This window comes from Euprymna scolopes, chromosome 18 (genome assembly GCF_053919585.1).
Source record: "Euprymna scolopes isolate OS-2025 chromosome 18, ASM5391958v1, whole genome shotgun sequence".
NCBI classification, from domain to species: Eukaryota; Metazoa; Mollusca; class Cephalopoda; order Sepiida; family Sepiolidae; genus Euprymna; species Euprymna scolopes.
Window position 1 is genome coordinate 18,099,964 of NC_136499.1, and position 14,195 is coordinate 18,114,158.

At 30.6% G+C, this 14,195-nt stretch overlaps 1 protein-coding gene across 2 annotated transcripts in view; it reads right to left on the reverse strand.

The window, feature by feature from the left end:
• LOC145297510 (tripeptidyl-peptidase 2-like) overlaps window positions 1–14,195 on the reverse strand; it is a 191,048-nt gene that overhangs the window by 86,332 nt on the left and 90,521 nt on the right. For both annotated transcript variants that reach the window (XM_080143409.1, XM_080143410.1), the window contains exons 4-5: window positions 3,884–4,008; window positions 127–224 (exon numbers count right to left, since the gene is read on the reverse strand). In XM_080143409.1, coding sequence (XP_079999535.1) covers window positions 127–224; window positions 3,884–4,008 — 223 coding nt within the window. The remainder of the gene's footprint in view (window positions 1–126; window positions 225–3,883; window positions 4,009–14,195) is intronic.

The following is a 14,195-nucleotide window of genomic DNA, read 5'->3' on the forward strand; positions in this document are numbered from 1 at the left end:
TTAAAGTTAATATGCAAAGAGATGTTAATAAAAGCTTGTGAAATAAGAAAAGTCCTAACAAAAGGGGGGGGGGAATAAAAAGAGCATCAAAATAAACTAATGGAAAAGAAAGAAATGAGAACCAACCAGCATAACTGAGACGAGCAAATTCCCGTTCTTCTCGATAGCTGGCCAGCAGCTTACATTCAGCAATATTACCCTTTTCACTTGTGTCCACACAGGCCCTATAAAGCAAAACAAGATTTTAAAAGAAAAGCATAACATATAATTTACAAAAAAAAATAGTTGAAATAATGAAAAAAGAAAATGCTCTCACTCTTGATTAATCTTAAAATTGGGGCTCAGTGTTTCAATTGAAAAATCAATCAATATTATAATGAATAGTATATTAATCACAACATAGTGTATGGGGATTTATAATAGGTGTGCATTTTAGATGAGCATTAGAAAAAGGACAGATTTTTTATCACAAAGTTATGATTATATGACAAAGTTATGATTATATCACAAAGAAGTTTCGTAGATGTATAGGCACGGATGTTTTAGAGTAGGATTATATAAAGGAGATAACTCCCATTGACTAAGATAAAAAAACAAACATTTTGTGATTAATAATTTAGGACGCTGAAATAATCACTTGAACAATGAAACAATTTTAAGTAAAAAAAGACCTCCTCTACATAAACGAATGAACAAAAGTAAAATAAAACACGAATACTATACCTGAACAATACTATCTTAACAAACTAAAAATGAAACAATGCTAAATTACGAAATAATTAAACTTGTTAATTAACGTACACAAAACTTGTAGTAAATAAACTGGTTCTGTAATTTCTATGACTAATTTCATTCAGCACTTTTTAAAATATTTTGATAAAGTACATTTCTATATTAAAATGATGATAAAAACTATTGTTTTCCAATTTTATATATTTTCTTGCAAATAAAATCATTTATTAAATTAAAAAAAAAATCTTTACAAAGAAATCTTTATATAAAAAAAAAAGTTTTTTTTTTAAGTAGATAAACATTTGTCATTGGCTAATCGAAAACAACTTGTTCATTGTTGGCTATTCAAAAGATAAACAACTTTTTAATTGGCTAATTGAATTTCATATTTTGTCGCTATCAGCTACATAACTAATTATTACTAAGATTTTGTAAGGATGGCTAACATGGCAAATTTAAGATGTCCTTTGTTTTGTAAAGAGTACATAGTAGACCACATCTTAACTCCACCAGAAATTAATGATTTAAATTGGATATTTACTTCAATTTTGCCGAAAATTACTGAAGATGAATTGTACTTTGCAGCTTGTCTTGAATTTATATGGAATTCTAGTATGTGTTCATCCTGTGAAGTACCTAGGATTTTAGCCAGAAGAAAATGCACAGTTGGATGGGAGTAGTTTTGTCGTGGCTGTCGGTCAAGAAATAGCATATGGAAAGGATCATTTTTCCAAAAAAGTCGTTTGCAAATAAGGCAGATAATTCTGATATTTTTTTGTTGGAGCATGGACATGAATCATCATAATATTAAGGAAGTTGGTGTTGGATCGCACGCTGTTGTAGATTGGAAACGGTTCATCAAAAGAATATGTGAACAGGACATTTTAAACAAACCGATGTTGATTGTTGGTGTGGATGTCGACAATACTTCCAAGGAAGTAGAAATAGATCAATCATACTTTTTCAAGATGAAATATAACAGAGGTAGATTTAGAGACGGTATCTGGGTCTTCAGGGCAGTAGAGAGACACTCCAATAAATGTAATTATAGTAAAATTGAGAGATAGGGAAACATTGTTTTCAATAACGCGATCATGGATTTTACCAAAGACATGTATAATTTCAGACAGTTGTGCTGCATATGAAGGTTTAAGTTAAATGAATATGAAAATGGCAAACACGAATATACCATAATCATCCATGAGATCAATTTTGTCAATCCTGATGATAACAATATACACACGCAAACCATTGAAGGTAAGATAAAGATATGCTTAAATATTTATTAACATTGAAATTTTTATGTTTTGAATTATTAAAGAATAATAACCGTTAAAAATAATTAACATTGAAATTTACATATTTTGATTAATAATCACGATTAACTAAAATAAAAAAAAACAAATTTCTAATTTGGTCTCATGCCAAAAGACATATCCAGAAATTGTTGTGGACCAAGACTGAGATGTTCTACCTTCATCTCATGGAGTTTCTTTGACGGAAAAAGGAAAAGGGAGAAGTATTTTCTCGCATAATTCTTGTGGTAAAAAATCAATATACCATATAATTTTTTTTTTTATAATCAACACAAGTTCATTTATTTTTTGTCGTTTTTGCATTATTTCATTTTTACAGTTTATTTATTTTTGATTTTGTTAACAAGTTTAATTATTTTATTACTTAACATTGTTTCATTTTCAATTTGTTAATTAACTTGTTTTCTTTTTCGATTGATTGACTGATTATAATTGTTCAGGTATAGTATTCATGTATTAAAATTTTTCATTTTTATGAATTCATTTTCTATAAATATTATTCAAAAATTTGTATATTCGTTTTTGTTAAAGTTGTCTTTCATTTTCATAAACTGTTCCAGCAATTTCCAGTACTAAAGGTTTAGTGTTCCAAATTATTTATTGCAAAATATGTTTTTTTTTGTCTTATCAATGGGAGTTATCTCCCTTAGATAATCCTCCTCTAAAACAACAGCACCGATGTATATCCACTAAAACTTTGGAATTTATCAAAAAGTGCTCGATGACAAGCAAAGCATTATTATACAAACATTATTGGTTACATGTCTGCATATATGTTTCTGTTATGATTTTTTAGAAATGTAACGTCATTAGGCTGGATTTTCCACTGAAACCAAATTTTAAATAGCCATTCTTTTTATACAAAATCTTTCTGTTATTTGAAAAAGGCTACAAAGTATGGAAAATGAAAGAAAGATAATAAAATGGGGGTAGAAGAAAAAGAGGTAGTAGAGAAGGTGTTGGTAGGTTAGGGATACTGAAGTGGCTATCTTCCCATGAACTTGGGAGGTCTTATACTTCCTTATATAAATTTCTATCAACTTCAGTCTTAAATATACTGTGTGTGTGTGTGTATGTATGTATATATATATAACTTTCTTTCCCAAACTATAGCAGGGTCTACAAGAATGGCCTTTTAACCCCATTTGGCAAGTCAAGAAAAAAAAGTATTAAAATTCCAGATTGATTAAAAAAAAATTGAAGGTGGGGCATTAGCTCATAGAATTAAGAAACAAAATGATTTAGAGAAAAAATAATGGTCAACTAAAAAGCAGTCAGGGCAAATGTTTGCAAATCCAACATTATGCATATATCACTAAAGACCAACCACACATTTTTTTTAACTGGCAATTTTCTTTAATGGTTTTCCTTTCCCTTTTACTGAATAAGAGTAAGCAGTAATTTTAAATATCTGTCCTTCATGGATAGAGAAAAGAAAAGACAAAGATTTCTGAAAAATATTTTTTATAAAAATACAGTATTATTTCATTAAAAATATCAATATCTAATTTTTTTCATTTTATAGGAATATTTGATATTTCAGAAAATACTGAATAAAAATGTCTATTCTACTACAACATTAAATTTTTAATCAAAACAAACTAAAATGTTTTTTTTTTTAATTATTATTCTTTCAATAAAATTAAAAAAAAATTGAATTTGTTGTGAATTTTAAAATAATAATAAAAAAAAACAGAGAGGCAGGATAGAACCCATAATGGACTTAATAGAATAGCACATTTTAACCAATCGCTCACATTTACCCATAACATCTCACAAATTTATAAAAAGACCTTTGGATTTAGCCCATGATTAAAAAAAGAAAAAGTTCTCACCTCCAAGTGGAGCCATCATGGAAGACTATACAATCAAACACTGGGCCGGTGTCATTGTGTTTTTTGTCTAAATTGTTGAGGACTTCAATTTGATTACTCAAATCTTCTTTTATGTTCACTTCATCCTAAAAAGAAAAATGAAAAACAGATCTGGAATTAAACTAGTTTTTATAAATGTGCAAACAATTTCTAACTAAAAAATATGGTTTTACTGTTACATATTACTTAGCAGTAAAATACTTTTCAAGTAGATATCATCAGCAACATGTATAAGTGGATCAAATTAAACACAATTATAGGAATTGAAAACAGAATTACAAATATGATCTGAATACATTTTCTTTCATGTAAATTTTCATTAAAAAAAATTTTTTTTTTTTAATAATCAAACATTTGCAATTTAGTTACAGATTTATTTATTATTTTTTTTTGTTTTTACATAGGCATCCCCACCTATCAAGGCCCAGGGGCCACTCGAGGATAAGGGTTAAAGAGTGTACAGTAGTCAATTGGACAATATAGTAACCGTTAGTAATGGAAATTCTGTAAATTTGTTAACTTAAGTGGAACGGTTCATCAAGAACTTTTTTTCGGTGAACTTGAAGACAACCTTATTTTAGTCAGCTAGAAAGCAGGAAAATGGAAGACAGTTCCACAGGCATGCACTTCTAAGAAAGAAGCTTTGTTCATGAAATCTACGTTTAGGCTTAGGCACAGATAAAGAGTGGGGGGAATTATTGATTGTGCTTTCAGCTAGACAAGTGTTTCTTGTGAAAGTTTAGCGACGGGGGACCATAGATTGAAGCTCAGTCGAGCACTTGCCATGAAAATAACGATAGAGCAAAGACAAACTCGCAACATCTCTCGTGTGAGAAAGAGGTTGCAGGGAAGAGAAAAGGACATCTCCTACGAGGCTACAAAGTCTTAATAAACGTGACAAAATACTAGATTTTAAAAAAATCTGTTTTTACAAATATCTGTAATTTTTTTCTCAAAAAGTAACAAATGAAATTAAGATGAAAAGGTTCTACATTTTCTTTTTGTTTAAAATAAATAATGCTAATCAATTTTTTTAAATATATTTTTTAAAGATTTGTCGAATTTATTAAATCATTGCTAAAATGGGAATGGGAGGAAAAACAGGTTTAGTGTTGGTGTTTGAAAATACAAACAATAAATGTTATACATAATAAAACGAGATTATGAAGCGTTCAGAATCTCAGGAAATAAAAAAACGTGAAATTGTGAGAAAAGAAAAAAAACAGAATTTATCACAAGCGGAAACAGGATAAAGAAAAATTTCAAACAGATAATTAGTAGTCTTAATTAAACTACTCAGTTTGATTAATGCAGATAAACCACACATTTACCTATTGCTTGATACGATGACAAAGCAAAGAAACAATGTAAGACTTTGTTAAATAGAAATGGCCACTTATAAAAAATTAGGGAAAGGAAACCATAGTTAAGGAAAACTGATCCATTCATAGTTAAATGAAGTTATAATTACAGCTGGTACCTGCTATCAGAGAAAAGTGTCGTTTTGGCCTACCAGGAAGAAAGACAATCATCATTGAGAGACCCCATGAAAGGACATATAAAATTACAAGTAAATATGTTAAAAAGGATTCTGATTTCATACTGAAAGATTTTATAACAAGCTCAATCATATTAGCAAGAAAATACAAACATAAAATTTGTTAGGGGAAAAAATTATGTATACGTTTATTTATAAATTCACTTCTATGAGTTTTCTTAAAATCAGCCGTCTTAAAAAAAGTCTTGAAATAAAGAAAAAACATTGATGAATATATAAATAATTTTCAGTTTTTCCCTTTCCATACATATTTATGTATGTATAAATTTATTACTTATAATAAAACTAGCTGGCAGCCTGGTGTTGCCCCGTTGTACAATACACTTAAACATAATATATTAATTTATATAGATTGTGTATGTCTTATTTATAGAATCAATCCTCTATTTATTATTATTAAGGCTAAGACAACAGCATATTCTTTTCATTGTTTTGACTCTCGAGTGTGTATCCGTTGATATCTTATATGCTTTTATATGGAGTGATGTGGTTCTTGGTTGATTAACTGCCTGATATATACTCGGGAGTCAAAACAATGAAAAGAATATTCTGTTGTCACAGTCCTAATTATTATATATTATGAGGAATAATTTGCCCGGTGGACTAATTCGCAAAAGAATTTTTTTTTTTTTTAAATAATAATGATAATGTCGTTCATCAAATTCTGTTTGTTAGCTGATATTTGGGCTTGATGATGAATGCCCTGGAAAAATCACTTTTGATTAATGTTTAGTTTTAAAATATGCAAACAAAGAAATGATTTGCAGCAATTTTAAATGGCACCGCTTCTTTTATCATAAACTGAACACATTAACAAGAAAAAAGTAAAATAAAATGGTGAGGTACACCTGGGTTTGAACAGGGGATCATTCCATCTGTAGTCGAATGCTCTGCCACTAAGCTCCAGATTATAATAAATATGTTTTTTTTTTAAAGAAACTATTTGCTGAAATTTTATCATCTCCTTTGGCTGGTGTAACGTAAAATATTCCCCTGTAAAAATTATCCATTTTTTTTTATCTATGAGAGAGAAAAGCTATTTTTAAGATCGGATTTTTTCAATTTTCGCTACTTATCGGATGAATTTCTATACAAAACATATCTAAGAACACTGCCAGACATAAATTAGCTTTGTGTGAAATTTGCAAAAGATAGGCCCAGCCGTTTCAGAACCTATAATGAACTCACACACACAAAGCTGCTTTTTATATAATAGTAAAGATCATAAAAGGAATGAAAAGTTGAAATGCTAAACAAGCTAAGCTCAATTTCTTCAAGAAATTAAACTAAAAAAAAAAACAAAAAAACATTTAAAATTTAAAATTCAATCATAAAAACTTGTATAAAATACATCACACAGAGAGGCATCCTTTGACTAAATTCTGGTACTCCCACCCTTGGCCAATATTGAGCCAATCTGTACATATGTGACACTTATATAGCAGGTAAAAGCTTCCAATAGTATCAGCTATCATTCTAAAACCTAAAAACTTTGTAACTGTCACTCAACCAACAAAATGAGGCAGACATCATATAATGTAAAAAAAAAAATGATTTTTTTGAAGGGGAGGGGGACACTTAACAGAGGTAACTTAATTTTGAAATTGTGTTTATGCATTTTGCATTAAAGTATAACAAAGAAAAATTACACTTTTATTTGAGAGAGCAAATATTTCAACATGTAAGTATGTGGAGAAAAGAAATTTTTTTTTTTTAAATTAACTTTTGAAACTTTATATAAAAAATAGAAATTTGGTTTTGTTCTCTTCTAAAGTGTCCAAATACATTTAACCCAGAAATAAATGAGGCACACTAATTCTTTCTCTTTCTTGCAGAATAAACTCCTTATAATGAAAAAAAAAAAAAAAAAATAAATAAATAAAATATGAATTATTTAAATAAAATATGAATTATTAGCTTGCTTTTTTTGGGGGGGGGGGGCTTTTAAATGATACCACCCAAGATTGCTGCTAATTTATAACTAGATCTATTACGTTATTACGTTAGCTAAAAATACACAGTGCAAATGTATGGCAATGAAACACCATTGAATTGCTTAATAATGGATAAAATCATTCCTTTTGATGATAATTTTTGAGAGATATTTGCATGTGTGTCTGTTAAGTACATTTAGGCTATTAGATCTAAGAATATGAATTGTTTATCTTTAATTCTAATAAAATGTTATTTAATATTTTATCAAATTTCCATCATTTTAAATAATGAAAACTTTTTTAGTCTATAACTTTAGTCATGTCAGCTCTATATTTTTAAACCAGCTTTTACCACAATATATAAATATTTTTATAATATATATAAATATTTTTATTGCTTTGCAGAATTGGGGAGACGGGGGGGGGACAAGTTTCACTTTATTCAAGGATTCACTTGTCTCAGTGATATGTGTACCAACTAAGTAATAAAGTAATGCCTATAAATAAAAATAAATTAAAAAAGATTTTTTTGATGCATACAAAGTATGCAGAAATGTCTTATTTGGACTATTGTTCTCATCTTTAGTGTTATTTTCACAATGTTTCGGTCAATGTAACCTCCAACCTTCTTCATGTATATCTTGTTGAAGTCTGGAATTTTTCAGTCGAAATTGGGAATCTGTGCAGAATTTCAAATGGAACCCTTTTGGATTTCATTTGAAATTCCATGCAGATTCCAGAGTTCGACAAGATACATCTGAAGAAGATCAGAGCTTACATTGACTGGAATATTGTGAAAATAACACTCAAGATGAGAGCAGTAGTCCAAATAATACAAATAATCCTCATCTAAAAAATTCAGAAACATGTGTGAGAATTATTTACAAAAAAAAAAAAAAAAAAATGCAACAAACTTTAAACCTTTCATGATAGATAAAAGATTGAAAGAAATCCAAAGGGTCATGCATGGAAATTTGTGGCTCAAAAGATCAAAGTTAGGATCATAAATTAACAAACTCGATTATCGAGTCTTTTACAAATCGAAAAAAAATTTGTTTTCTTATATAAAAACAGCTTTTATTTAACAAGATCATCTTTATAATATCAAAAGAGTTTGTAAGCAAATATTATCACAGTATTTGACATTATCTACTGAATGTACAAAATAAAAAAAAAACAATAAAACAAGTTTGATATCAATTGTAATATTACTTTTTCTTCTTCAATAATTGTTGAATTGCCTTGATAAAGAAAATGGCTGTCATCATTTAACTGATTTACACTAGTGGCTGCTATAGTGATGGTGTAGTTTCAGTGATCAAAGAGTTTTAATAGTTTGGTTATAAAACATTTCGTAGGGTTAATTTGAAAATTTTAGAAAAACAAATAATGATATAAAATATTTTATCAAGTGATTAAAATATTTTTTTCTGAGACTTTCAGCATAAAACATTTTTTTTCAAAGAAAACTTTTCCCTCAATCACGCCCATAACAGCAAAGTTACTATATTACTAAGAACATATCTGAGAAAATTGACCACATCCTGTCTGCTCATCCTTCGGCTAACATTCACGTCTGTGGAGGCTTCAATGTTCACAATGTAGAATGGTTAATCCACTTAAACAAGACAGATGATGAGAGGAGGTTCTGTCACGATTTCTCCATTGCTTACGACCTCATTCAGATTGTTCATGAACCCACCCATGTGCCAGACACTGACGGTCAGTATGCAAGTCTCCTCAACCTTTTTCTCACAACTTGCCCTGAGCTATGTTCATCTCCTATTCCATCTTTACTGGGATCTTCCAACCAGTTGGATGTATCAGTTAAGATAAAAATGAAATGTAATAAGTCTTAAGACATACCTCTCCATCGTACAGCATATTGATACTCTATGGCTGACTAGGATAGCTTCCATACATTTAGATCTACTTTTGGACTCCATGTTTAAAAAGAATGTGTCCTCTATAGTATAAGACTTGACGGAATGGTTAATTGTAGGTAAAGACTGTTTCATACATTCCAAAAACTTCCAGCAAAAACCTAACAGTCAGCCATGGTTCTCTTCAGAATGTGCTGCTGCAATTGTGCACAGAAATAACTTTTTCCATTGCTACCAACATAACAGATGTACTGAGACTAAAGCCACTTTCAGGACTGCCAGCAACCATTGTAAGAAAGTAATAAAGAATGCGAGAAAGTTGTATGCTCAATCCATCAAGTCCAAAGTAGCTGAAGAGCGGCTTGCTTCCCACCAGTTTTGGCAAATAGCAAACAGGGTCCTGAACAGAAGCGTGTGCTCCATCCCAACTATCATCAATAGACCTGAGGTAATCTCGTCAGCATCAGACAAAGCCAAACTCTTTGCCAAGAACTTTGCAACTAACTATACACTATGCGATCAAGCCCCCCCCTCCTCGCCGTATTTCCTCCTGTATCAGAAAACACGCTATGCGACATACAAATATCTGTGCATGATGTTGCCAAGCTAATCAAAAACCTTGATTTCAGTAAAGCAACTGGCCCTGACAACATTCCTATTATAGTGCTGAAAAAGCTTCAACCAGAACTAGCTTCCATACTTACAAAGCTGTTTAAGTGATGTCTCAAGGAGAAATGCTTCCCAACACCCTGGAAAACCCCCATCAGTATGCTCTGTATTTAAGAATTCAGGTGATTGGCCATCTTCCTCTCAGTACAGGCTAATAAGTTTCCTGTGCATCATGAATAAGTTGCTGGACTCGTGTTAAATAGAGAAGCAACCAAGCATCTCAGTAAAAATAACCTCCTCAGTGACATGCTTCCATTCTAATAGATCTACAGTAGATGTGCTAACAGTTATCTCATAAAATTAGTGAATCTCTCGACAGTGGCTTCCTTTCTAGGGCAATTACTCTTGACATATCAAAGGCCTTTGATAGGATATGGCATGAAGGTCTAATACACAAGATCTCCAGCTACGGTATAGCTGGAAATGTCATCGCAATTATTAAATCATTTCTCTCTGATAGGTTCATAAGAGTAGTGGTTAATGGGCAGAAATCAGAAGCTCACAGTATTAATGCTGAAGTCCATCAGGGGGTCCATCCTAGGCCCAACTCTCTTTTCTACATCAATGATCTTCTAAATAAAATCCTAAGATCATTCGTAGATATTTATGTTGACAACACATCAAAGGCTGTAAATGACCAAGTTCTCTGATTCTCTCTTCTCTGATCTTGACCACGTGGTACAATTGGAAAAGAGGTGGCTTGTTACTTTTAATGCATCTAAAACCAAGCTTCTATCCTAAAATCATCAATGCTCTGATCCCCATCTGGAATCAATTGAAATGAATGGCTCTCATCTTGGGGAGGCTCCATGTTTTGACAAGCTTCTGGGCTTGGCCTTTACTCCTGATCTGACATGGAACACTCACATCAAATCTGTTACCAAGGTCGGGTCGTTGGAAAGATGGTGGGATCCTTCTACTGCTCCAGTAGATATCTCACTGCTGATGCAATTTACCTATATAAATCCCAGATAAGTCCAAGGATGGAGTACTGTTGGCACATCTGGGCTGGAGCTGTTAGAAAGACCCCATCCTGCCTTGACAGAGTTCAAAATTGACTTTGTAGCATAGTGGGGAATGCCCTTTTCTCTTTCTCACATAAGAGATGTTGCGAGTTTGTCTTTGCTTTATCGGTATTTTCATGGCAAGTGTTCGACTGAGCTTCAATTTATGGTCCCCCGTCGCCAAACTTTCACAAGAAACACTTGTCTAGCTGAATACACTATCAATAATCCCCCCCCCCATTCTTTATCTGTGCCTAAACCTAAATGTAAATTACATGAACAAAGCTTCTTTCTTAGAACTACACGCCGTGGAACTCTCTTCCATTTGCCTGTTTTTCAGCTGACTACAATTTGGTCATCTTCAAGTCCAATGTAAACAAATTCTTTTATTAAATTTCCACTAACGATTACCACGATATTATTCCATTTACTACTGTACATTCATTAACCCTTATCAAGGTCCCAGAGGCCACTCTAGGATAAGTGGTGACATCTATGTAAAAAAAAAAGAATCATAAAATGAAGAGGGAAGAAGTAAAGAACTATTAATCTTTAAAAAAGGTGCATTACACAAAAAGTCTCAGAAAAAAAAAAAAAAAAAAAAAAAACGATTTTAATCACTTAATATTTCATAAGATTTTTTTGATTTCATATTTTCAAATTAGTTTACTATTTTGTTTTTTTTGCTCTTACAACTTTTTTAGTTCTTGTTAAAATCATTTTTTTTTTTTAAAAGAAATAATAAAAAAAAATTCCAATCCCAATTTATGTTCATCTTTTTTATATTTTTAAAATAATTTTTCCGAAACTTCATAGATTTCCGGTATCTCTAGATTAGTTGAGAATAAGAGGAAGCAATAACATCACGAACTCCAACTATTCTCGCTGAATTTACAGATTTTGTGCATGCGCTGATCATGCATGTATGTTATTTTTTTTTTCTTGTTTCAGTTTTACATTCTTGTTTCATAGGCCTGCTAGAATATTATCAAGTTGCAGGATTGCATACTGGTAAAGAATCCCACGTCTGTAGCATCATCTTCCAAAAATTCCTTAGTAAAGGAAGGAAAGAGCAGAGAAAGAGTATGAGAAAGAGTTTAACAGAAGAAAGAGTGTTTGTTGTATATCTGGCACACAAAGTCATAAAGCAAAATGGTAAAACTTTGCATGTTAGCAAAGATATAATTTAATGGTTAGAACTAAGGGCTGAGAGTCCCTATTTATTATAGACAATCAATAAAGCTACATAGTCTTTTTTTTTTCTTTTATAAAAAGAGTTAAAAATAAGCCGAAATATCCATTTTTCATATCGTCCACTATAATCACAGTTAATGACATTCTCTAGATCGTTCGCTTGAAACTGAAGAAAGCAGCAAAAACAATTCCTTACATAACTAATCCATTTCTCTATCTGAGAAAATCTTCTAGTGATTTCCAGAGGGGCACATAGTGTTAATCCGAATTTTACATGAAGATCCTTCTACATTCTAAACTGCAAATCCTTCTAGGTCACATGATCTAATAAACCAATCTGCTACATCCTTTCAAATCAGGTGATAAGTGAACTTAAGGTCAAATTATGTCAATCATAATTTCATAATTAAGTAACCCTGTTGCAATATTTTTGACATAATATAATGGGTATGTTCAAAGATTATGACGATTATATTTATAGCCAGGAGTGAGAAGAACAAACCAATCAGATACCAAAATTGCAGTATAAAATATACCGAATCTCTGAACTGTTCAGCCATAGCTTTTAGTCTTGACACAAAAGGAGGACCACTGTTGATCGTGACTGGATTAATACTACCATTCTTTATGTGAAATTCTTTACAATTCAAAGCTCCTCTGATTGAATTTATATTGCTAATTTTTGCTTGGAATGACCCCATTTCATATCCACAATTGGATCATTTTTTTTTCTCTATGATAGAATTATTTCTTTTGTCATTCTTTTTTGGATTATTTTAATATTACAAGAATAGCTCTCTACATAAGCACTGCATTTAAGAAAAAAAAATGTCTGGTGGTATTGTGGCAAGAGAAAGCTAAAATATGTAACAAAACTTGTTAAAAAAAATCAAAATAGAAGGAATTAGTTTAATCAATGGAAGAAAAAAAATATCTATAATGTGAGTATCTATGAATCATTTTTCTGATCGCTATTGGATATGATATGATCAACAAAGTGCAAATGGGACAAAAAGTGGTGGGAGAAAGAATAGGAGGGAATTTTCTGTTCAATCACAAACAAAATTAAATGTCATTAAACAATATTTTAAAAGAAACAGGTGATGGAAATAGTTCATATTATTTATTATGTAAATAAATTTTGTTCTGATACAAAAATGTTGAATATTTTTATTTTTTTTAAATATTTACTTGATTTGTTGAACAACATAACAGTTCTCTTTGTTATTTTTGATGGAAGAAAAACATGGTGGAAAGTCATAGACTGAAATTTATTTATACTAGGTATCCTAAATCAAACTTTTTTTTTTTTATTATATCTAAAACATTTTAATATGGGTCCATCAAGGATGCAAGTGGCCAATCGCAAAAAAAAATCTCAAATTAATATGAACCTTCTGTCACACCAAAGTTTTCAACATGGGACAGCATACCTCCTCCCAATGATAATTACTTACTATACCAACAACTCTAATTTCGAAATGCAAGACACCCCCTCCACCAATTCTTTCCTTAACCCTACCACTAACCTAAATCCAAATGGCAAACCATCCCAAGAAAATACTTGGGAATACCACATATAATCACCTAAAAAAGACCCCCCCCCCTCGCATCTACTAAAAAAATAAAAAATGCAGTTTATCTTCCATAGCAAAATAAATAAATAAATAGATAAATAAAATAGTTAACTGCTCTAAAGTGCCTTTACATTTATTGCATGTAAAATTGATCCATAACTAAAATTTTAAATATTTGTTATTTTCTTTTTGCTAATGTTTTCAAGGTATTCACACTCAAAAGTAAAGAATCTAATTTTTTTTCACAAAGAGGCTTACTCTACAATACCCTTTTTTTCATATTGAAAATATGGACTGCTATGTTTTAATTATGCTTTTAAATTCATTAAATTCTGTTAAAATAAGTTTTTGTGTAAAAAGAATGTTCAAATTTATTTTCTATATGAAAAATTATTGGTCTAAGTAATAAATAAAAGATATAAAAAAGAAATAACAGAAAGATATTAAGTGTACA